The sequence below is a fragment of the Scyliorhinus canicula genome, chromosome 20 (genome assembly GCF_902713615.1).
Source record: "Scyliorhinus canicula chromosome 20, sScyCan1.1, whole genome shotgun sequence".
In the NCBI taxonomy this organism is placed as follows: Eukaryota; Metazoa; Chordata; class Chondrichthyes; order Carcharhiniformes; family Scyliorhinidae; genus Scyliorhinus; species Scyliorhinus canicula.
The window spans coordinates 29914247-29937224 of NC_052165.1; the positions used below are offsets into that span (position 1 = coordinate 29914247).

At 45.9% G+C, this 22978-nt stretch overlaps 1 protein-coding gene across 1 annotated transcript in view; it reads right to left on the reverse strand.

Moving 5' to 3' along the window:
• Positions 1–22978, reverse strand: part of lrig3 (leucine-rich repeats and immunoglobulin-like domains 3) — an 81613-nt gene that overhangs the window by 16029 nt on the left and 42606 nt on the right. The window contains exons 4-13 of the mRNA XM_038780476.1: positions 20523–20651; positions 12296–12439; positions 11990–12133; positions 11432–11575; positions 8972–9115; positions 5223–5303; positions 4488–4559; positions 4013–4084; positions 3644–3807; positions 3133–3453 (exon numbers count right to left, since the gene is read on the reverse strand). Of these exons, the coding sequence (XP_038636404.1) occupies positions 3133–3453; positions 3644–3807; positions 4013–4084; positions 4488–4559; positions 5223–5303; positions 8972–9115; positions 11432–11575; positions 11990–12133; positions 12296–12439; positions 20523–20651 (1415 nt within the window). The remainder of the gene's footprint in view (positions 1–3132; positions 3454–3643; positions 3808–4012; positions 4085–4487; positions 4560–5222; positions 5304–8971; positions 9116–11431; positions 11576–11989; positions 12134–12295; positions 12440–20522; positions 20652–22978) is intronic.

The following is a 22978-nucleotide window of genomic DNA, read 5'->3' on the forward strand; positions in this document are numbered from 1 at the left end:
TCCATATTTTCCATTGCTTATATACCCAAGCATGAACACAGTAAAATAGCAAAGACTAACAGGAATAAAAGATAAATATAGAAAAAAAAAAGTAGATCTGCTGAGCACAACTTGTCAATTCAATATAAACAGCATTATTCTTGAGCACACTCAGTTTCTTTGTTGTTGAAAAAGCAGACAGTTGCCTCCAGACCTTTGGGATGAGACAGGAAAAGCAGACATAAACCAAATGTATTGCTGCCACTGTGATAAATTAGGATACTTACGTTAATGAAATTCCTACGAGGGGGAAAAAGGAGTTAGGAATAACCAGCACTTGTAGCACAGTGAAATCCTTGAGTACAAGTGTCGGCTTGGCTCATTTGCTGCCGCTCTTGCGCTAAAATCAGATGGGGGTAGATTCAGAACAGTCCCAGCTGACACCCCAATGCTACATTTTCTATTTAACGCTAGGATAGGCAGATATTTGGGCAACACGGTGGCGCAGTGGGTTAGCCCTGCAGCCTCACACCTCTGAGGTCCCAGGTTTGATCCTGGCTCTGGGTCACTGTCCGTGTGGAGTTTTCACATTCTCCCCGATTTTGCGTGGGTTTCGCCACCACAACCCAAAAGATGTGCCGGCTATGTGGATTGGCTATGCTAAATTGCCCCTTAATTGGAAAAAAATGAATTGGGTACTCCAAATTTTAAAATAAATAGGCAGTTATTTGATCTCTCGGGGAAATTAAGGGATGTGCCTGGATGAGCATTGGATGGGGCAGCAGGGTAGCTCTGTTGCTTCACGCTCCAGGGTCCCAGGTTCAATTCCCGCTTGGGTCACTGTCTGTGCAGAGTCTGCACGTTCTCCCAGTGTCTGCGTGTGTTTCCTCCGGGTGCGCCAGTTTCCTCCCACAGTCCAAAGATGTGCAGGTCAGGTGGATTGGCCACGGGATTGGGTTGGAGGCATGGGCTTAGGTAGGGTGCTCTTTACGAGGGTTGTCGAAGACTCGATGGGCCGAATGGCCTGCTTCTGCACTGTAAATTTTATGACTCTATGAGTGCAGTTTCAACAATACAAGAAGCTCGACACCCTCCAGAACAGAGTAGCCCACTTGATTGGAACCCCTTACACAAACATTCCCTCCCTCCACCACGGATGCACAGTAGCAGCACTGTACACCATCTGCAAAATGCACTGCAGGAGGATCAAGGCTCCTTATGCAGCACGTTCCAAATGCACGGCCACTACCATCTGGAAGGAATAGGGCAGCAGATACCTGGGAACCCCACCACTTGGAGGTTCCCCTCCAAGTCACTCTTGACTTGGAAATATATTGCCATTCATTCACTGTCACTAGGTCACAATTCTGGAACACCCTCCCTAATAGCACAGTGAACTGCAGCGGTTCAATAAGACAGCTCACCACCACCTTCTCAAGGACAGTTAGAGATGGGAAACAAATGCTGGCATAGCCACTGAAGCCTACATCCCGTAAAAATGATTTGTTAAAAAAAATTTAGTTACAGCACAAATTCAGCCACGATCGTAATGATTGGCAGAGCAGACTCAACAGGCCATATGGTCTACTCCTGCTTCTATGTTCTTCTGGGAATACTGGAGGTATTGTCTCTTTAAACCAGACACTAAAAATACATTCCATCGCTACAACAAAAATTAACTGGTCTGGCCACTCATCTAACAAGCTATTTGGGTAGTGGAATCCTGTCAAATAAAAATAGCTGCCTTGCATGGCTATATAGAAAAGTTATCATTTTAAAGTAATTAATGGTGTGTCCTCCGTTTCAGATGTCTAAGAGATGTTTGCCAAACATTCCTAAACTGGCTTTTGTTATGAAAACAACGGTAGTTTTAAGGGATTTATATATTTGTATTGGTAAACATTAGAAATAAGGTATATTTTTCCAAGTGGGTATAATGTAATGTTTCTGCATCTGGAAGGGTAAATCCTATAGTTAGATTCATGCTGGACAAAGGTGGTTTTGTATGTGTGGGGGCTGGCTAAGTTCCAACTGTACTTCTTTTGTGCAGAGAGAGAGCTACAGTATGAAGAATAAACAAAAGGTGTAAGCATAACTAGGGGCCCTGTAAGGTAGAGAAGCGTGAAATTTTAGCTGAATTTGTGGGTAGTTAAAGAGTCTGGACCTCAGGGAACGAACACCTGTCAACTCTGCAAGAAAATAAAGAAAAACTGCACCGGACAGGAGCAAAGAGGAAGTCTTCCTAATGTACAAGGTACAGTCCAGATAACCAGGAAATTAGGACAGGAAAAATGTTTAAGACGACTGGAGTGCAATGAATAGAAACCAAGGTGTTGCTCAGAAGACTTCAAGGAAGAGCAAAGTGTTCCAAGTCGAGGAGACAATTGCAGTAACCAGATTTAAAGCGGGACATCAAAGGCAAATAAAATGCCTGATGCTATTTTAATACAGTCTGGGAATCAACAGTTAAAGCAACTGTGAGCAGTTTGCACAGCAGTCAAAACAAAGCAATCCGAAAAGCGTGTGTAAAATCCTGGACTGTAATTGTTGATAAAAGTGCAGAAGCTTTGCTTAAGTGTTATTTGGAAAATCTGGCCTGCATTTTGGAATGCAAACCACCAAGGGATAGCATTATTGAGATTTTAACGCCTTTTTTGGGGAGTGGAGTAACTCTTATGTGACATGTCATTGGGGATATTCGGAGGAGAAATCCACAAACATTAACTTGGGTTCAGAGTGGAGTGTGCATCTGATCCCAGCCAACGTGTGTGCTTAAAGGGACTTTGTGTTAATGAGGCCATTTTAGCTTAAGATGTACCTTGTGATCAGTTACTCTTAAAACAGGTGCATAATTGTTAAGCTAAGAGATGTGGTGAGGGGGAAAGAGTAAAGGAGTATTGAATAATAATCCAACTTTTCACATTTAATAAATGTTTTTTTTCCCTGCTAAAACTAATTTAACATTTAAAAAAGTAAAATGTTACGGTCTTTTGAGACAGCATTCCATTCTGTGATCTTCCTATCCAGTTATATCAACTGCGACCGTTGGACTGTAACACTTGTGTGCTATGAAACGTCCAAGTCAAAAGTTCCAAATTAAATATATTTAAACAACCATATTCAACAGTTTCAGTGAAAATTGTTGATACATACTATTCACAGTTAGCTTGGCTTTGTTGGAGTAGGATGAACCAAAGTGGTTGGAAATGACACACTGGTATTTTCCTTCACTGCTGAAATTCACATGTCGAAGGCGCAAGATGGTAGTATACTCCATTACTTCACCACCTTGAGACCGGGGGTGTGCATAGTTCTCAATCTCGCCATTATGAAGCACTTCATTATCCTTCTTCCAGGCAAAGGTCATCGGCGAGTCACTGCTGCTCGCTGCTGAGCAGATGAAACTGACATTGGAATCCTTTACGGCAGCTTGTGTTTCAGGCTGTTCAATAATCTCAGGTTTGGGGAAGTCATCTGTTGAGGAATCATTTTCCAATTAAATTTAAACTAAGCAAAAACAAAAACCCTCTGGACAGATGCATTATGAAAAGTTTTGATTAGAAAGCACATTTGAGAATGATTCACATTTGGCATATATTAACAATTTTTGTTCTTAAATGAGTTCAGAGATTTTAATTTTAATTCTAAAAAGTTCACCACTTACCACATACAAAGTCGCCTGGTTTGGTGGCAAAAATACTTTTGCCTTTCAGCCACTGAGGATGAGCACAACTTGCATTAATGAATGATTGAAATCCATTATCCGTCACCCATTGGTACAGCCATTTTAGCTGGCAATCACAAAGAAGGCTTGTAGTGTTCAAGTACCTAAGAGGAACAAATGTTTGAATATCATGTCAGCAATGCAAGTTCACAAAAGAAATCAAAAATGGAGGTTATGACTTCATAAATAGGGTGATAGATATCAAACTGCCATGTTACAATCATTTTGCTTTTAATAAACCCAAGAGACATCCAAAATTTAGTTGCAGCCCTTCATGCTAGATAACATTTACAATCACGTCACACTTACAATTCGTGAAGTTTCTTCATTTGAGAAAAGGTATTGTTTTGGACAGACATAATTGCGTTATTGCTCAGATCACTGTAAAAAAAACACAGAAAATGTGCATCAATGAAATACAACACCCACTAAGATATTCTCTAGTCAGCAATTTGTTTTACTCTATATTACTGCTCCAACTTTGTCGGCTATACAATATTGGATTTAAAGCATTAATTAAAGAGTGACTGTGCTCAGAGGACTAGTAATCTCTGGTTGCTTAAAGACTACTAATCACATAATTTGATTGTAAAGTGATGATAAGCAAAAACAATTAAAATCCACAGGTTTTTGGCATGGCACAAAGTGTTCATCTCAACATCGATACACTACAATTAATACACACTTAAAATGATCATTTGCCACTTTATCAGCAAGTACATATTAATGGTTTAAGTGGCTGAAGCATCCAGCACCATCTGTGCTGGAATTACAGGATACTTACAGGTATTCAAGTGCATCCAGGCCAGAAAATGCTTTTCTTGTGATTGATCTAATTCGATTCCCTTGTAGTTCCCTGGAGAATAAGCATTTAATTTTAATTAAAGGGAAACAGAAATGTGCACATTTGAGAAAAATCAGCAGTATTAATGGGGGTTTGGAATATATAGATGAATCTAACTTCACTTTATATAAGAATCTCATTTCTATATTCATATAAGAGACATTTGGCAAGCAAAAAAATCACACAAACCTATTGTGAGATAACTACTGTTGCATCATCTTGCTAACACTAAATTGAAAATTGTTAAGCTAAAAGTTTACATTTAAAGGCAAGATCACACTATTTAACAAGATATCCAATTTTGTTGCGATACTTGACTGCTTTTTCTACTACGCAAAGTAAAACTTGGTCATTTTTGCCTGATTATTCAAAAACAATCCTGACCTTCAGTTTTAAATTTGCAAAAAAAAAGCCCAGGGTCCTCGGGTTTCAACAGCATCTCCAATTGCATGGCTCCAGCAAGCTGCACTGATCAAACAACATCTGAAGGAATGCTTGCTTTTCTCACAGAGCCCTCATTACTTTCCCTTTTCTCACAGAGCCCAAAATAGCTCGCTTCAACATTTGAAGTCACCTCTGAAAGTCTTTGCACCCAACGTCACATGCACAAAACAATACACTGAAGCCATCCCAGTAATTTAGTGATTATTCCATCATAAACAAACAAACACTTACAGTTTCTTAAGTTTGCTCAATTCCGAGAAAGCTCCATTCATATCTTCAATCGTCCATGATATTTCATTGTTTTTCAGGTCTCTGTTTGGGTGGATCAAGATAAAGGTATTAGAGAATAGGCAAATAAATGTTTTATAAAATATGGATTCATTTCACATCAATCTGGCTCAATACTACGGGCGGAATTTTCCAGCCACTTCACAGTTGTCAGCCATTGGCTGACAGCGAGATCTTCTAGTCTGTCCATGGGGTTTTGTATGCCCTGCACTGTCCACTGTCGGGGAATGTGGGTCATCATCGGTGGGACTAGATGACCCCGCCGGCAGCAAGGGTTGGTAAACTTTGGCCTACGTAAACAAAACCGGTGTCAAAGAACACAAATTTACTTCAAGTCAACTGTAAGCCTTTGATACTAATACAAATACATTAATGTAATTTGCATTAAAAGCGTTATATTTCAGAGTTGGTCCACCTACAAGCTGTTATCGTCACCAAGCCAAAGACAACTACCAATAAATAACAGAACAGAATTGTCTAAACATTAACATGAACTGCTTAGGCTTCAAGGTTTTATAAGCTTGGAAGCATTTTGAAAGTCAAAAATAATCCATAGCTGGCGGTTAAGGCTGCATGATCAATTTATGTTGAAGAAAACAATTAGGCTCTTCATAATTATTGTCGAACAAAAAGGGCCCACGTGAAATTGCACTGCTTGAACTTCAATGGATAGCATGTTCAACTATCCTTTCACTGGCCAGCTGAATGGTCCAGGGACTTAGTAATCACCTCCAGCTAGATCACAGAATCCCAACAGAGCAGAAGGAGGCTATTCAGCCCATTGAGCCCTGGATCGCAAGAAACTTCAGAGTCGTGAACGCTGCCCAGTCCATCACACCCGCCTCCCATCCATTGACTCCATTTACACCTCCCGCTGCCTGGGGGAAGCGGGCAGCATAATCAAAGACCCCTCCCACCCGGCTTACTCTCTCTTCCAACATCTTCAATCAGGCAGGAGATACAGAAGTCTGAGAACATGCACGAACAGACTCAAAAAACCACTTCTTCCCCGCTGTCACCAGACTCCTAAATGACCCTCTTTGAACTGACCTCATTAACACTACACCCTGTATGTTTCATAGGATGCCTGTGCTTATGTAGTAACATTGTATACCTTGTATTGCCCTATTATGTATTTTCTTTTACACCCTTTTCTTCCCATGTACTTAATGATCTGTTGACTGCTCACAGAAAAATACTTTTCACTGTACCTCGGTACATGTGACAATAAACAAATCCAAATCGAAATTGAGTTTGTACCGAACTCCTCCCCGAAAGAACACACCACCCAGGCCCCACCCTATCTCCGTAACCCTACTAAAATTTTGTACACTAAGGAACAATTTAGCATGGCTAAACCACCTAACCTGTACATCTTTGGACTGTGGGAGGAAATGGAAGCATCCAGAGTAGACACCAGGAGAACATACAAACTCCAGAGTTACCCAAGGCTAGAATTGAATCTGGGTCCCTGGCGCAGGGAAGCAATAGTTCTAAGTACTGTGCTATCATGCTGCCCACTCCTCTACAAGCAGAACAGAAAGGAAATCTGGTTAAATAAAGCTAAGCAAAATGAACGAAGACAGCCAAGGACTGAACCTCGTAAAAAAATATTATAAAAAGGACTTCCCAATGTAACTTAATTTGTTAGCCCCATATCTATTGCTGGGTGGAACGGACAACAAAATCAAGTTTCAACATCCGCCTTTGTGTGGTAACACTGTTGGCCTGTGTAGTCACCTCCTTACTCATATTTGTCCACTACCAGCTCAAAGCAGTTGGAAGCAGCCAGTAAACCTATTTTCCAAATGTTGTCAGACCTGCTGAATATTTCCAGCATTTTCTGTTTTTATTTATTTCCTAAGTAATGCCCCATCCCCCCACTCCAAATTCTGGCTGTCCTGGCATTGTGTTGTGTATTTTACAGAGTGACAAGTAGATTGAGAATATGAAGGTTTTTCTGTTGTGTCGGTTCTCTTACTATCTGCTGTAGGTCCAGTTTGACAAATATGTCCTTCAGGGTTCCAATTTAGCAGCAGCACTACTGACTGCACTGGCACACTTGATGATGGACAGTTAAGTCCCCACCTGGAGAGCATTCTGTACCCTTCCAAGTCGTGTTCAACGACTTGCTTCTTCCAAGTCGTGTTCAATGTGGAGGACTGCCAATCCATCAACAGAGGGAGGGGGGTAAGTGGTAATCAGCAAGTAGTTTCCTTGCCCGCAAGGATCCTTCCTGCTTATTCCCTTATTGCCCTTTTCTTTTATTTTGTCGTTCTTATTTGGATTTGTGGATGATTAATGGACATGTCTCTTTAAGGCAAGTAGCCTGTACCTTAAATTCAATCAAAAGAATCCAGAAGTTAGAGGGGAGGTCACTTTGCTGGTTTGAATAGGAGACCACAGACTTGTCAGCGCCAATGAGAGAGATAGGTTGGGACTCAGTTTGATTGATTGGCAGTACTCTGCCTGGTAACAGGTCGTGAATGGATTATATCCTAGTGGAATGGTTTTCAGAATCCCAAGGAGTTTCAGTGGCAGCTGAGAGATAGGAACCTGCAAACTCTCCCCAGATCAGTTGCTGCGAGTGCTATATCCCTCCAGAAAATGCACAAATTAGTCAATTAGTTAACCAGTTGTATTTGTTTCATAGTTCATTATCATTCTTGTTATACATAAACAGTAATTGAGTTTAAACTTACAAACCTGGTGACTGTAATTATTGGGCAGTAAGTGCCAAAGATGAGAGGTATTTTTATAAGAATTACTGGTTAATTAATTTGTGTTGCGACTCTGGGACCAGTGGGACTGGAATTGACTGCGCACTTGCCCAGAGTACCGTGACACCTGTTTTTGAACTGATGCCATGAAACTTCATTTGGTCGATTCAACACCAAGGACTACCAGGGAACTTCCTCCTAACTGTTTACCACTAAACAACCATTTCCGGTGGATCTGTCCTAGCAGGGAGACAGGACATAACTGGGGATGGTGCTGAAGGAATCTGGAACACTAGTTATGAGGTATGATTCAGTGAGTACGATGAGGTCAGGCTCTTGTCTGTCAAGTCTGGGGAACAGCTCTCCCAATTGCGGCACAAGTCTGGATATTCAGTGAGGATACTGTAGATCGACTGAGCAGGGTGCCCCTTTGTGGCTTCCACTGCCACATGCATGTTGCCAAGCAATCTAACAATTTAGATAGAGTGGAGGGAGGCGGTGGTGAGGTACAGCTGTGTACATGCAAAAACTGACTGTGCATTTGGACGAGGTCACCAAAGGACAGCAAGATGATAAGAAATAAGTGGGGGCAAGGATTAATCCATGGTGTTCTCCAGGTTCTGTGGTGTGGGTATAAGAGAAGCCATTGAAAGTGATTTTCTAGCTGTGACTGGATAAATCAGAATGGAACCAGATGAGTGCAGTCCAACCCAGTTGCAGAGGAGGACCCAGGGGTCAATTATTCAAAGGCACAGACAGGTTGAGAAGGATGGTGGGGTGGGGTAAATAATTCACCACTGTTACAGTAACAGCGTTATCTGTGACAAACAGCTGTCGGTACTATGGGCAGAAACTTGATTAGAGCACGAGCATCAAGAAAACAGCCTGGGATATATAGATTGAAATAAACACTTTTTCGCATATACGCCATTACAGTTTTTGACAAAAACTGAATACGGTTATAAAACTTACAGGCTGTGCAAGCTGGAAAGTCCTCCAAAGGCACCATCAGCAATGTAGCTCACTTGATTGTTTCCGATAGACAGCTGTCCTAGAAGGTTCAGGCCAACAAAGCTGAAATCTTCTAGTCGCGTTAACTCATTGAATGAAACATCGCTGTCAATAGGAAAAATAAATTGAACAGTGTGAATAAAGGTACAAAGACAAATACCAGTTGTATTTACATGTCCAGTCACAGGTGAAAAGAAACATACCAAGTATGAGCATGGGAATCGGGATTATTAGAAAGTCAGCAAGGGAATATGGTAGATAGATGGACTAGATAAACAAAGAATATGTTCCCTACCTGTTGCTATGATCTTTGTTGTCTCCATTTAAACTAAAACGACTTATACAGGATATGTGAAACAGAGGTGGATTTTATGCTTTTCTGGCAGGGTAAAGGGGGCAGAATGGAAACTGAGTGGTCCATGAGCTACAGCTGCCTCAGCTTCTTGAAGCAAGTACCAGTTCGCCAATTAGTGGCCACCCAGAAGGAAGGTGGCCCATTAGAAGTGCGAACTGCACCCAATTGAGAGGCTACTCCAGGAGATCGGGTGGCAGAGGGGGTATGTCGCCAAGAGGAAGTCATTCACAAGCACAAATTTAAAAGACCCTTATAATCTGTCTTTATCTATATTAAAAGACTCGAAAACAGATTTCAAAATAAGTTAAAATGACACGGCCACCGTCCCCAGCAGGATTTTCTGCTAAATTAAGTCACAGTCCTGGTTGCAGGCCTTTTCTTCTGCCCTCCTGCTCCCTTGCCACAGCTATCATAAAATGCGACTAAACCTTTTCCAAGTCCACCACCCAAAAAATGCAGTGGACAATGAAAAATTGTAGGAGTTGGTAATTACTGATTAGTTACTATAACTGAGCCTTGAACTACAAAATGGCAGACAGGCTTGATTTTTGTGTCCGCTCACCTTCCCATGGATGTCACAATGCTGACCTAATGTTATCACGCCCTATTTTACACTTGCGTGGTGGGGGAAGCTGTAAAATCCAGTTCATTTGCATACATTCCATAAACAAAGCTACAATTGGGCAAGCAGCCCATATTTGCAGGTTGATGTGCAGCATTCTCATTACAATGCTTGAAGTTGACAAACCCAAAATTCCACAGGTGATGGATGAGTCTTAGTCCCCACCTACCCTCTGCACCAGCATCCCCACAGGGGCATATGGTCAGTAGGGTACATGAAATGATCACTTAATAATTGTCACAAGTAGGCTTACATTAACACTGCAATGAAGTTAGTGTGAAAAGCCCCTAGTTGCCATATTCCACTGCCTGTTCGGGTACACAGAATTCAGAATGTCCAAATTACCTGACAACACATCTTTTGGGATTTGTGGGAGGAAACCGGAGCACAAGGAGGAAACCCATGCAGGGAGAACGCGCAGACTCCACACAGACAGTGACCCAAGCTGGTAATCAAACCTGGGACCCTGGCACTGTGAAGTAACAATGCTATCCACTGTGCTGGACTTGAGGTACTTATTCTGCTGGACCACTAGTTGAAAGGGGTAAACATTTCCCAGGACCCTTCCCTCAGTCTCCAAAAAGCTCTGATAAGGGGCCTTAGCCAGGAATTTAAAGAGGGATTTTGAAACTTGCCAGTCAGCATTCAATAATTAACAATAGCCCTGGTTCCCCAAAATGCACTCCTTTTGAGCACAGCTTCCACACTGGATTGTAGAGATTAATGTTGTTGCAATTAACTAAAAGATATCCATTAACAAGAAACCGATTTCTAAACATTTCTGTAAAAAGTTAACTTCGCTGAAAAAAAAATTGCTTTACACATCAGCCTTGCATCATTGGAATTCCTCAAAATATCACTCAAAAGCATTTCAGCCACGGGATAACTTTTGAGGTGCAGTCACTTTTGTTACATAAACAAATACCAAAATATCAGAAAGAGCAAATGAGGTGAATGGTCAGTGCTGGTTTGGAAGGGGGGGAATATTAGTCATGAATTGAGGAAAGTTTCTTGTTTTTTCCCCTCATAACGCCATTGGGGTCTTTTGTATCCAGTAGACACACAGAGCATAAGTTAAGTGCAAGAAACAAACCATTCCATAATTGGTCTAAGTTTTCTTTTCATCAAAATGCCTTGTTTTATTTTGTTTTACATATTAAAATGGAGGGCCGAGGGCCTGTTCCTGTGTTGTACTTTTCTTTGTTCAAAGGGTATTAAGTTAGTAAAAATTAAATTTTACAGCTGTCAACTCAAATGAAGAGTAGGAAAACAGCAGCACAACAAATAAGTCATTTGAGTTTGAAAAGAAAACGTGCATCTTGCCTCCTGTAAGAAACTCCTGCTTTGGTCATCTTCCTGTAAACTTTACCAAAAATACTCAAACCCAAAGCTAACATTTTGGCTGGATGTCTGCACAAACTGGAATCGAATAAAAGCTACTCACAGCTCACTGAGTTTCTGGCAAAACTCCCAGGCATCTGGGCTGATCCTGTGGATGGCGTTCTGGCTGAGGTTAAGTTGCTGCAGCATGCGCAAACCATACAGCCATCCTTTCGTTACTTCTGTTAAATTGTTGAAATCTAGTTGTCTGGGGGGGGAAAAATTAAAACGTCAACTTGTATTACCCTGAAAAATAGGGTTTTTTTTTTATTAACCGTTTGTTATACAGTTAAAAAGCTTGGCAAAGGAGATTTAAAAGATCCAGGTAATGTGGCTGAATTTTCTAGAATGAGACTCAATTGCCACAGCTGCAAGGCCAAAAAGGTACAAAGTAGCTCATTTTAAAACTTTCTCCTACCCCCTCCGCCTATACATATTTTGCTGAGCTAAATAATTTGTTTAAGAAAAAAACTAAATTATTTTGGTTAAAACTCAAATGAAGTTATTTAGTAACTTTGTGAACATAAATCTTTTACTGCATTTAAGAGTCGCAAATCAATCTATTTTGGGCTTATGAATTGTTCATATAAAACCATACTAAATAATTAAAAACAGTTCTCACAAGGTCTCAATGTTACTCAGTCCCCAGAAAGCTCCGTCCATGAGTTCAGTAATGCCATTTCTTTGCAATCTGAGAAGTTTCAGAGCACCGAGTCCTTGAAACGTAAGGCCGACTACTTTTTTGATCTTGTTGCGGCTGAGTTCCCTGCATCAGAATAAAAGTGAAAAAAGACTGGTATAACAAAGAAACGCTTTTCCATTTGAAACAAAATTGAATAGAGGGAGCAGAATCAGACATTCACATTTATAAACGCGATTGAAATTTGCTGTTTTTTTGTTATGCAATTTTGATACAAAATGAACTTACAAGTGTTGAAGATGTGGCAGCTTAAACCTCTTGGGAGGAATAGCTGAAATTTTGTTCCGGTTTAATTTTAAGACTTGAAGGGTGTTGGAAAGATTATCAAAGCAACCAGGATCCAGATAAGTTATTTTGTTATTGCTGATGTACCTAAACAATAACAGTTAAGGTTAGTGATCGGGTGACCTGTAAAAAATGCACCAAAGACATTTGCAGAAGAGTTCAGTGAACAAATTTAATCTGATTTCTCAGGCTGAGCGTTGGTTCTTCTTCCTCTCCCTTCCAAAGTTGTTTTAAAAAAACAGATGTCATTCCATTCACAAAATCTTAGCTTTAATCCTTATTCTGTGGTGAATTAGCAATTCCTGTCTGAGTGGCAGCCAGACCCTGACAACTGACCTAGGTGCTTTTGGGTTAGAAAGAGGAAACCTCAGCTAATGGCTTCACTCCAGATTATCTTCATCAAGTGACCTCTACAAGAATCTACTCAATGGCACTTCCGGTTGCGGCTATGACCAGCTAAGTCGCACATTTGGCAGCTCCTGCGACAAAGGTGTTTAAGGGCCGATTGGAGGGCCCCGACGGTACTGTAAAGACGAATCCCGGTGGGGGAAGGCTCCCTGAGGAGAGTGAGACCAACTTTATGGTCGGTACTCGGAGTGGGGCGACAAAAAAAGCGGCAGCAGCTCCCCGAAAAAAGCGGGGGAAGAGGACCAAAATGGCGGCCGGTGGAGCACTAGAAGATTGGAGAAAATGGGCGGAGGAGCAGCAGGCCGCTCTCCTCCGGTGTTTTACGGAGCTGAAAGTGGAACTCTTAGAGTCTATGAACGCGACGACCACAAGGCTGATGGGGGCCCAGGCGACCCAAGAGGCGTCGATAAGAGAGCTGCAGCAGGAGATGACTGCAAGGGAGGAGGAGGCCACGGTCCTCGTGGGAAAGGTGGAGGTGCACGAGGCACTCCACCTGAAATGGCAGAGCCGCTTTGAGGAGCTGGACACTCGAATGAGGCGGAAGAACTTGAGGATCCTGGGCCTAGCAGAAGGCCTGGAGGGGCCTGATCTCCCGAAATATGTAGCGGAGATGCTGAGCTCCCTGATGGGAGAGGGGGCCGGTCCATCGCCCCTGGAGCTGGAAGAAGCATATCGGGTCATGGCTAGGCGGCCTAGGGCGAACGAGCCCCCGAGGGCGGTGCTGGTGCGATTCCAGCGTTTCTGTGATCGGGAGAAAGTGCTGAGGTGGGCCAAGAGGGAGAAAAGCAGCAAATGGGAGAATTCGACGGTGCGGATATATCAGGACTGGAGTGCGGAGGTGGCAAAGCGGCGGGCCCGGTTTAACCGGACGAAGGCGGTGCTGCACGCAAAGAGGATCAAGTTCGGAATGCTGCAGCCAGCGCGCTTGTGGGTCACCTACAAGGACCAGCACCATTACTTTGAGACCCCAGAGGAGGCATGGACTTTTGTTCGGGAGGAAAAGCTGGACCTGAACTAGAACTTGGGAACGCCGGCGGTCGAGGCCGCCCGAGTACCCTTGACTGATCAAGTGGCCCATGTCTTTCTTAGGCCAGGTCGGAACTTGGTTAAAGTTGATGGATCGTTTGGTTTCTTTGAAACTTGTGTTATGGGGGGTTTCTTTGTTCCTTTTTGTGTGTCTCTTCCCGTTGCCAACTTCCCTTAATTATTGTTGTTGTAGGGGGGGCTTTTTTACTGTTTTTTGATCTGTTCTTTAAGGGTTATGGTTACTGTTCTGTTCGATGGAGGGTGATGGTTAAATACGTTATTATTGGGTAGTTATTTAGTTATGCAGGCATAGTTATGTATTTATGTATTTATTTGAGATTTGTTATTTATATTGTTATATTGTTAAGTTGGGGAGGCGGGACGGGGGGGGGTGCAAGTTGGTTATGCGTATTTTCTTTTTCTCTTTTTTCTTCCTCTCGTTTTAAGGGGGCTTTTTTATGGGCTTGGATGGGGACGGGGGTGGAATTGAAGATGGCGGGGTAGGGTGTGGCCGGGCGAAAGCGCGGGCTTTCCCCTGTTTCCCGCGCGCGGGACGGAGGAAGGGGGAGGAGAGAAGAGTGGGGTGTGGCCAGCAATGGCGGCTTTTCCCGCGCTGAAGCGGGGTCAGAGAGGGATGGCAAGGGGGGGGGGGGAGGCCCCTCCCCCCCCACATCGGGAGGAGTCGGAGTGTGGCAGGGGCAGCCGGGTCAGCGAAAGCCAGCTGACCCTCGGGAGTACGATGGTGGATACACCGCGGCTAGGAGGGGTCCTAGCCGGGGGGGGGGGGGGGGGGGGGGGGGGGGGGGGGGGGGGGGGGGGGGGGGGGGGGGGGAAGGGGGGTTAGGGGGGGATACCGGGTTGCTGCTGGAAAGGTCGAGGACGGGAAGGGAAGAACGGGAGGAGAGAGGGGGGGGGGGGCCATCGCCATGGGGAACGGGTCAGAAGGGGAGGGTCGACCCGGGGCGAACAGGGGACAGGACATGGCTAATAGACAGGGGAAAGGGACGGGTCGCTCCGCGACCCGGTTGATTACGTGGAACGTGAGGGGGCTGAATGGGCCGGTCAAGAGATCAAGGGTTTTTTCACACCTAAAGGGGCTGCAGGCGGATGTGGCAATGTTGCAGGAGACTCACTTGAGAGTAGTAGACCAGGTACGCCTGAGAAGGGGGTGGGTGGGACAGGTGTTCCACTCAGGCTTGGACGCAAAGAACCGGGGGGTGGCGATTTTGGTGGGAAAGAGGGTGTCGTTCGTGGCGGCGCAGGTGGTAGCAGATAAGGAGGGTAGGTACGCGATGGTGAAGGGTAGGCTGCAGGGAGAGAATGTGGTGCTGGTGAATGTGTATGCCCCGAATTGGGATGACGCGGGTTTTATGAGGCGCCTGTTGGGCCTCATTCCGGGTCTGGAGGCAGGGGGCCTGATCATGGGGGGGGACTTCAATACAGTGCTCGACCCTGGGCTGGACAGATCGAGTTCCAGGACGAATAGGAGGCCGGCAGCGGCAGAGGTGCTAAGGGGGTTCATGGAGCAGATGGGGGGGGTAGACCCTTGGAGATTTGGCAGGCCAAGGGCGAGGGAGTATTCTTTTTTCTCCCACGTCCACAGGGTGTACTCCAGAATAGACTTTTTTGTACTGAGCAGGGGTCTGATTTCGAGAGTGCAGGACACGGAGTACTCGGCCATTGCGATTTTCGGACCATGCACCACACTGGGTAGAGGTAGAACTGGGGGAAGCACGGGACCAGCGCCCGTTGTGGCGCCTGGATGTGGGGCTGCTGGCGGACGATGAGGTGTGCGGAAGGGTCCGGAAGGGCATTGAGAGATATCTGGGCACGAACGACACGGGCGAGGTGAAGGTGGGGGTAGTCTGGGAGGCCCTGAAAGCAGTGATCAGAGGAGAGCTGATCTCCATAAGGGCACACAGAGAAAGGAAGGAGAGGCAGGAGAGGGAGAGACTGGTGGGGGAACTTATAGAAGTGGACAGGAGATATGCGGAGACACCAGAGGAGGGGCTGTTGAGGGAGCGGCGCAGTTTACAGGCCCAGTTTGACCTACTGACCACTAGGAAGGCGGAGACGCAATGGAGAAGGGCACAGGGCGCGGTCTATGAGTACGGGGAAAAGGCGAGCAGGATGCTAGCACACCAGCTGCGCAAGCGAGATGCAGCCAGAGAGATTGGGGGAGTGAGAGAGAAGGGAGGGAACGTAGTGCAGAAGGGGCAAGAGGTGAACGGGGTCTTCAGGGATTTCTACAGGGAATTGTACCGGTCTGAGCCGCCCAGGAGGAGGGGGGGAATGGAGAACTTCCTCGATAGATTGAGGTTCCCAAAGGTCCAGGAGGAACGGGTGGAGGGGCTGGGGGCGCCGATAGAGCTGCAGGAGCTAGTTAAAGGGATAGGCCAGATGCAGGCGGGGAAGGCGCCGGGGCCGGATGGGTTCCCGGTGGAATTTTATAAGAAGTATGTGGACTTGGTGGGTCCAGTGCTGGTGCGAGCCTTCAATGAGGCGCGAGAGGGGGGGGGGTTCTGCCCCCGACAATGTCACAGGCCCTGATCTCCTTGATCCTGAAGCGGGACAAAGACCCCGTACAGTGCGGGTCCTACAGGCCTATCTCCCTCTTGAATGTAGATGCCAAACTGTTGGCAAAGGTCCTGGCAACCAGAATAGAGGATTGTGTGCCAGGGGTAATCCATGAGGACCAGACAGGGTTCGTAAAGGGACGACAACTTAACACAAATGTCCGGAGACTGTTGAATGTGATTATGATGCCAGCAGTGGAGGGGGAGGCTGAGATAGTGGTAGCACTGGATGCGGAGAAGGCATTCGATAGGGTGGAGTGGGAATACCTGTGGGAGACGCTGGAACGGTTTGGGTTTGGGGAGGGATTTATCAAGTGGGTGAAGCTGCTGTATTCGGCCCCGATGGCGAGTGTGGTTACAAACGGGAGGAGGTCAGAGTATTTTGGGCTCCATCGAGGTACCAGGCAGGGATGCCCCCTATCCCCCTTACTATTTGCATTAGCGATCGAACCGTTGGCGATGGCACTGAGGGGTTCAGGGGGGTGGAGAGGACTGACAAGGGGAGGGGAGGAACATCGGGTATCACTCTATGCGGATGATTTGTTGTTATATGTGGCGGACCCGGAAGGGGGAATGCCGGAGGTAATGGAAATACTAGCGGAGTTTGGGGACTTTTCGGGATATAAATTAAATGTGGGTAAAAGTGAGGTCTTTGTGATACACCCGGGAGATCAGGGGGAGGGAATTGGGCGGCTCCCCTTTAAGAGAGCAGTAAAGAGCTTCAGGTACTTGGGGGTGCAGGTGGCAAGGAACTGGGGGACCCTCCACAAGCTGAACTTTTCAAGGCTGGTGGAGCAGATGGAGGAGGAGTTCAAGAGGTGGGACATGGTACCGCTGTCGCTAGCAGGGAGGGTGCAGTCAGTCAAAATGACGGTCCTCCCGAGGTTCTTGTTTCTGTTCCAGTGCTTGCCCATCTTTCTCCCCAGGGCCTTCTTCAAGAAGGTAACTGGCAGCATTATGGGCTATGTGTGGGCACATGGCACCCCTAGAGTGAGAAGGATTTTCTTGGAACGGAGTAGGGACAGTGGAGGATTAGCGCTACCCAATCTTTCCGGATACTACTGGGCGGCGAACGCATCGATGGTGCGCAAGTGGGTGATGGAGGGGGAGGGGGCAGCTTGGAAACGTATGGAGAGGGCGTCCTGCGGCAATACAAGCCTGGGGGCGCTAGTAACGGCACCATGGCCGCTCCCCCCCACAAGGTATACCACGAGTCCGGTAGTGGCGGCCACCCTTAAAATCTGGGGGCAGTGGAGGCGACACAGGGGGGAAGTGGGGGGTCTGATGGCGGCGCCACTGAGAGGGAACCACAGATTTGTCCCGGGGAACACTGGCGGGGGATTCCAGAGCTGGCACAGGGCGGGCATCAGGCAACTGAGGGACATGTTCATAGAGGGGAGGTTTGCGAGCCTGGGAGAGCTGGAGGAGAAATTTGAGCTCCCCCCGGGGAACACGTTTAGATACCTGCAGGTGAAGGCATTTGCCAGACGACAGGTGGAAGGATTTCCCTTGCTTCCCGATAGAGGGGTGAGTGATAGGGTGCTGTCAGGGGTCTGGGTCGGAGAAGGGAAGGTCTCGGACATCTACAAAATAATGCAGGAGGTGGAGGAGGTATCGATAGAGGAGCTGAAAGACAAGTGGGAAGCGGAGCTGGGAGAGCAGATAGAAGATGGGACATGGGCGGATGCCTTAGAGAGGGTCAATTCGTCGTCGTCGTGCGCAAGGTTGGGCCTCATCCAATTTAAGGTGCTGCACAGAGCCCATATGACGGGGACTAGGATGAGTCGGTTCTTCGGGGGTGAGGACAGGTGTGTTAGGTGTTCGGGAAGCCCTGCGAACCATGTACATATGTTCTGGATGTGCCCGGCACTGGAAGAGTTCTGGGAGGGGGTGGCGGGGACGGTATCGAGAGTGGTGGGAACCAGGGTCAAACCAGGGTGGGGGCTAGCGATTTTTGGGGTTGGGGTGGAGCCAGGAGTACAGGAGGCAAGGGAGGCCGGAATATTGGCCTTTGCGTCCTTGGTAGCTCGGAGAAGGATCTTGATTCAGTGGAGGGACACAAGGCCACCAAGTGTTAACACCTGGTTAAACGACATGGCAAGCTTCATCCAATTGGAAAGAATCAAATTCGCCCTGAGAGGGTCGGTACAGGGGTTCTTCCGGCGGTGGCAGCCCTTCCTTGACTTTCTGGATCAGAGATAGGAACTGGAGGCCGAAACAGCAGCAACCCGGGGAGAAAGGGGGGGGGGGGGGGGGGGGGGAAGGGAGATAGCAACGAAGGGAGCACGTCAGCGGGGGGTCGCGGGCAATGACTGCCCGAGGCCATCGGCAGAAAGGGAAAAACGGTTTGGTTGCTAGACGGGTAGCGCGGGGGGGGGGGGGGGGGGGGGGGGGGGGGGGGGGGGGGGGGTGCGCGCGGGGGAGGGCGTGGGGAGGATTTTCCAGGGGGGATTTGTTGTGTTATAATTTAAAATGTAGTAGGGGTAAATGTTTGTATCGAAAAATTTCAATAAGAATTATTTAAAAAAAAAAAGAATCTACTCAATGAGAAAAGCCCTCCAGGACATGGATGCATACACAACAATAGAGCTTCACAAATATTAAAAGTATAGATGAGGCAGTATCCAGGTGAAACCGTAAATCAGAGATACAGCCAAAACGGTCTTTAACAAGAGTGTTCCACATGTTCAATTCAAACGTTGTGTTGACTATAATTTGGTTAACAATGTTACTGATTAAAGTCATAACTTGCATTGTGGCATCTGAAATTTTCCATTGTCGAGGAAATCATATTTTACTATAATCCATATATAGGCTTCATCTTCAGAAAAGCTTTTGTAAACCATAAATTTTTAGAACATTGAACTTGTAAATGATGGCAAGAATAACATTTATACTGATGTATCAGAGATGCTGTACACTTAAATTTGCAATGTTGCATAATTATTTCACTGCAAACTAAAAGTTGCCACTTTTAACTTACAATAATAATATAATTGTCATGAGTACCTTTAAGAAATTGGTGTTTATTACTGCAGTGATGTCAGAGCGTGGGTGGAGCTGGGCTGTCTGTCAGCTTTTTACTTTCGCTTTAGGCTTTTTGCTGCAGGGTGGATTTGGTTTCATTTTAGTTTTGGAGAAGCTGCAATCACAGCAGGATGTGTGTGAATTTCTGCAAGCTTATGAGTGTCCATTTGCTGATTTCAACGTGGTAACTGTTCTCAGTAGTGAAGTTAAGCCTGATGTCTTTCTGTAAAAAGGGGTTTTTACGTCTTATGGATGTTAAAAGGAAAGCTTAAAGGATTACTTAGTGTTGTATTCTTTGGGGGTTGGATTTTAATTAATGGTTGCGAAGATGTTCGCTGTATGTTTCAAAAAGGTTAACCCGAGTTCATAGAATAAATATTGTTTTGCTTTAAAAAATACTTTTCCATTTATGCTGCACCACACCTGCAGAGTGAGCCATGCGCTCCCCATACCACAATCTATTAAAAAGTTGTGGGTCAGGTGAACTCCATGATACACTTTGAAGTTCTCTAAACCCTGGCCCATAACATAATAATCGCTTGTTACAAGTAGGCTTCAATGAAGTTACTGTAAAAAGTCCCCAGTCGCCACATTCCGGCGCCTGTTCGGGAAGGCCGGTAAGGGAATTGAACCCGTGCGGCTGGCTTTGTTCTGCATTACAAGTCAGCTGTTTAGCCCACTGTGCTAAACCAGCCCCTTCATACCAACTTCATCTGATCTGTGGCTCATTAACCTATTCATTTCAGAGTTGCTGCTGTGAATAGCAAACGGGAAAGGCCAGGGCATGTAATAGGAAGGTTATTATTAGTTGTGACTCTACTCCCTACGTCTTCTTCCCTCCAATTGACTGTCAATATATCTCCTGTACACATTCCTGGCCAACCTCTCAACTCGACATCTCCTTTTGTCTCCCTGCCATCATCACCCTCCTTAAGAACACTCCTAACATTGCCTCCATTGGCTTGAAGTACATCTGCTCTGATAATTCCCCTGTGAAGAGAGCATCCTGCATTTTGAACAAAGTTAGGACGAAAGGCTTTCAAGTTTAATCTGAAATGTTACCCGTCTGCTAAAACACAATTCTTTTAGCATGATTATCAGAAAATGCGTCTGAAACCGTCCAACATACTTACAGATGCTGAAGTTGTAGAGGAGGGAATCTAGTCAGTTCAAAAATGTGATTGTTACTGAGATCCAGTGTTTCCAAAGACCAAAATGGTGTCAGTTGTTCGGATTGTAGCTCAACAATTTTATTATTAGACCTGCAGAGAAATTAAAACCAGGTGAACCAAATCTACTTCTACAAAGATGCAACCACTTGAAATAAAGCAAAGTTATCATTCATACAATTAATTGTTAGAGTGTGGAGGAGCAAAATAGTATATATTATAGGTGCAGACAATAAATTGGAAATAAAGCAATCCAGGTTGATGTTGTGCCCTGAAGAAACAAGAACATAGCAGCTCAAGTTTACATGACCATAAAGGGCACAGAGCAGTGAAAAAATGTCAAGTATTTTGTGGCGGCGTGGAGCTGACCAGCTCCCTCTGGGCATTAGATTTCCAGCCACAGTCCAGCATGCCTCAAACTGAACCAGGCTTCCGACTGGAACTCTCGGCGGCCAGCCAACTGTCCATGGCACACTTGTCAGGGGATTGGTATTTATTTCAGAAAGATAAATCTTTATCTTATCTTCTTCATTATAAAGTTACAGGAAGTAGATAAGATATTGAGTAGGGTAAAATGGATAGATTTGAGAATGTCAGTTTAGGTGCACGGTCCAAATGCTCTCCCTCTATGTTGTAGAACGATGATTCAGAACTGGATGGGTGCATGAATACATAAGCTCACCATATTAAAAAAACTTTGCAAAGCAATGATGAATGACTTGGACTTAAGTAGGCAATAACTGGAGCCACTTTGTGCACAAAAATCCTTGGTTTTGGATGAATAACCAAATTAATCTGTTCTTTGATCATACTGTTTTGAGAGAACTGGAGCGAGGATGCCCCTTGCTAGAATTAACTCTGCATCTCTGGTTGAGTATTAAAACCTACTCCTGAAACTTACCCATAAATAGTTATTGGAATAATTTTTTTTTTTTTAATGATTTTTTTATTGAGTTTTCATATTTTATATCCAACAAATTACAAATTATTAGAAAAAAAACACGCAAAAATTAACATGTATATTTACAGGTAAGTATCTTCATAATAGCAACTGTGGCCGCCCCCTTTAACCGGCATACATATGTTACATTCCCCAATATGGCCGAGGCACATGTTTATAGGCATTTATTTACAATTTGGTTTTGGGCCTTAGCTTGCCTTCAAACCCCCATAACGAACCCGTAGCACCCCCCCCCCCCCGGCTACCTTCCCCGATTCCCGTCCATTTTCCCCTGATTCTTGGCCACCGGACTATTCTTCCTCTTGTTCGTTGGCCACAAATAGGTCCCGGAACAATTGCATGAATGGCTCCCACGTTCTGTGGAAGCCGGCGTCTGACCCTCGGATGGCGAATTTGATTTTCTCCATTTGGAGAGATTCCGAGAGGTTGGACAGCCAGTCTGCAGCTCTGGGCGGTGCTGCTGACCGCCAGCCAAACAGGATTCTACGGCGGGCGATCAGGGAGGCAAAGGCAAGGGCGTCCGCCCTCCTCCCCAGGAATAGATCTGGCTGGTCTGAAACCCCGAAGACCGCCACTATCGGGCATGGCTCCACCCTCACCCCCACAACTTTGGACATAGCCTCGAAGAAGGCTGTCCAGTACTCCACAAGTCTGGGGCAAGGCCAGAACATGTGGGCGTGGTTGGCCGGGCCTCTTTGGCACCGTTCACATCTGTCCTCCACCTCCGGGAAGAACCTACTCATGCGGTTTCTTGTTAAGTGGGCTCTATGTACCACTTTTAGTTGAGTCAGGCTGAGCCTTGCGCACGTGGAGGTGGAGTTGACCCTATGCAGTGCTTCACACCAGAGTCCCCACCCTATCTCAATCCCCAGGTCATCCTCCCATTTCTTTCTTGTTGCGTCCAGTATGGTGTCGTCCCTTTCTACCAGTCGGTCATACATGTCGCTACAGTTCCCATTCTCTAGGATACTTGCGTCCAGTAGGTCTTCCAGTAGTGTCTGTCGTGGCGGTTGTGGGTACGTCCTTGTCTCCTTTCATAAGAAGTTTTTGAGCTGCAGGTACCGTAGCTCGTTCCCCTGGCTAGCCAAAATTTCTCTGTCAGTTCGTCCAGTGTTGCGATCCTATCGTCAGTGTATAGGTCCCTGACTGTCAGTGTCCCCCCGTCCTGCCTCCACCTTTTGAAGGTGGCGTCAGTCAGTGCTGGTGTGAACCTATGGTTGTTGCAGATGGGAGCCTTGTCTGACATTTTGGTCAGGCCAAGTTGCTGCCGCAGTTGGTTCCAGGATTGGAGGGTGGCTGTCACCACTGGGCTGCTGGAGTGTTTTTTGGGTGGGGATGGGAGTGCTGCCGTGGCGAGGGCCCGGAGGGAGGTTCCCATGCAGGAGGCCTCCTCCGCACGCACCCACTCAGCTTCTGGCTCCTGGATCCATCCCCTTACTCGCTCGGCTGTTGCTGCCCA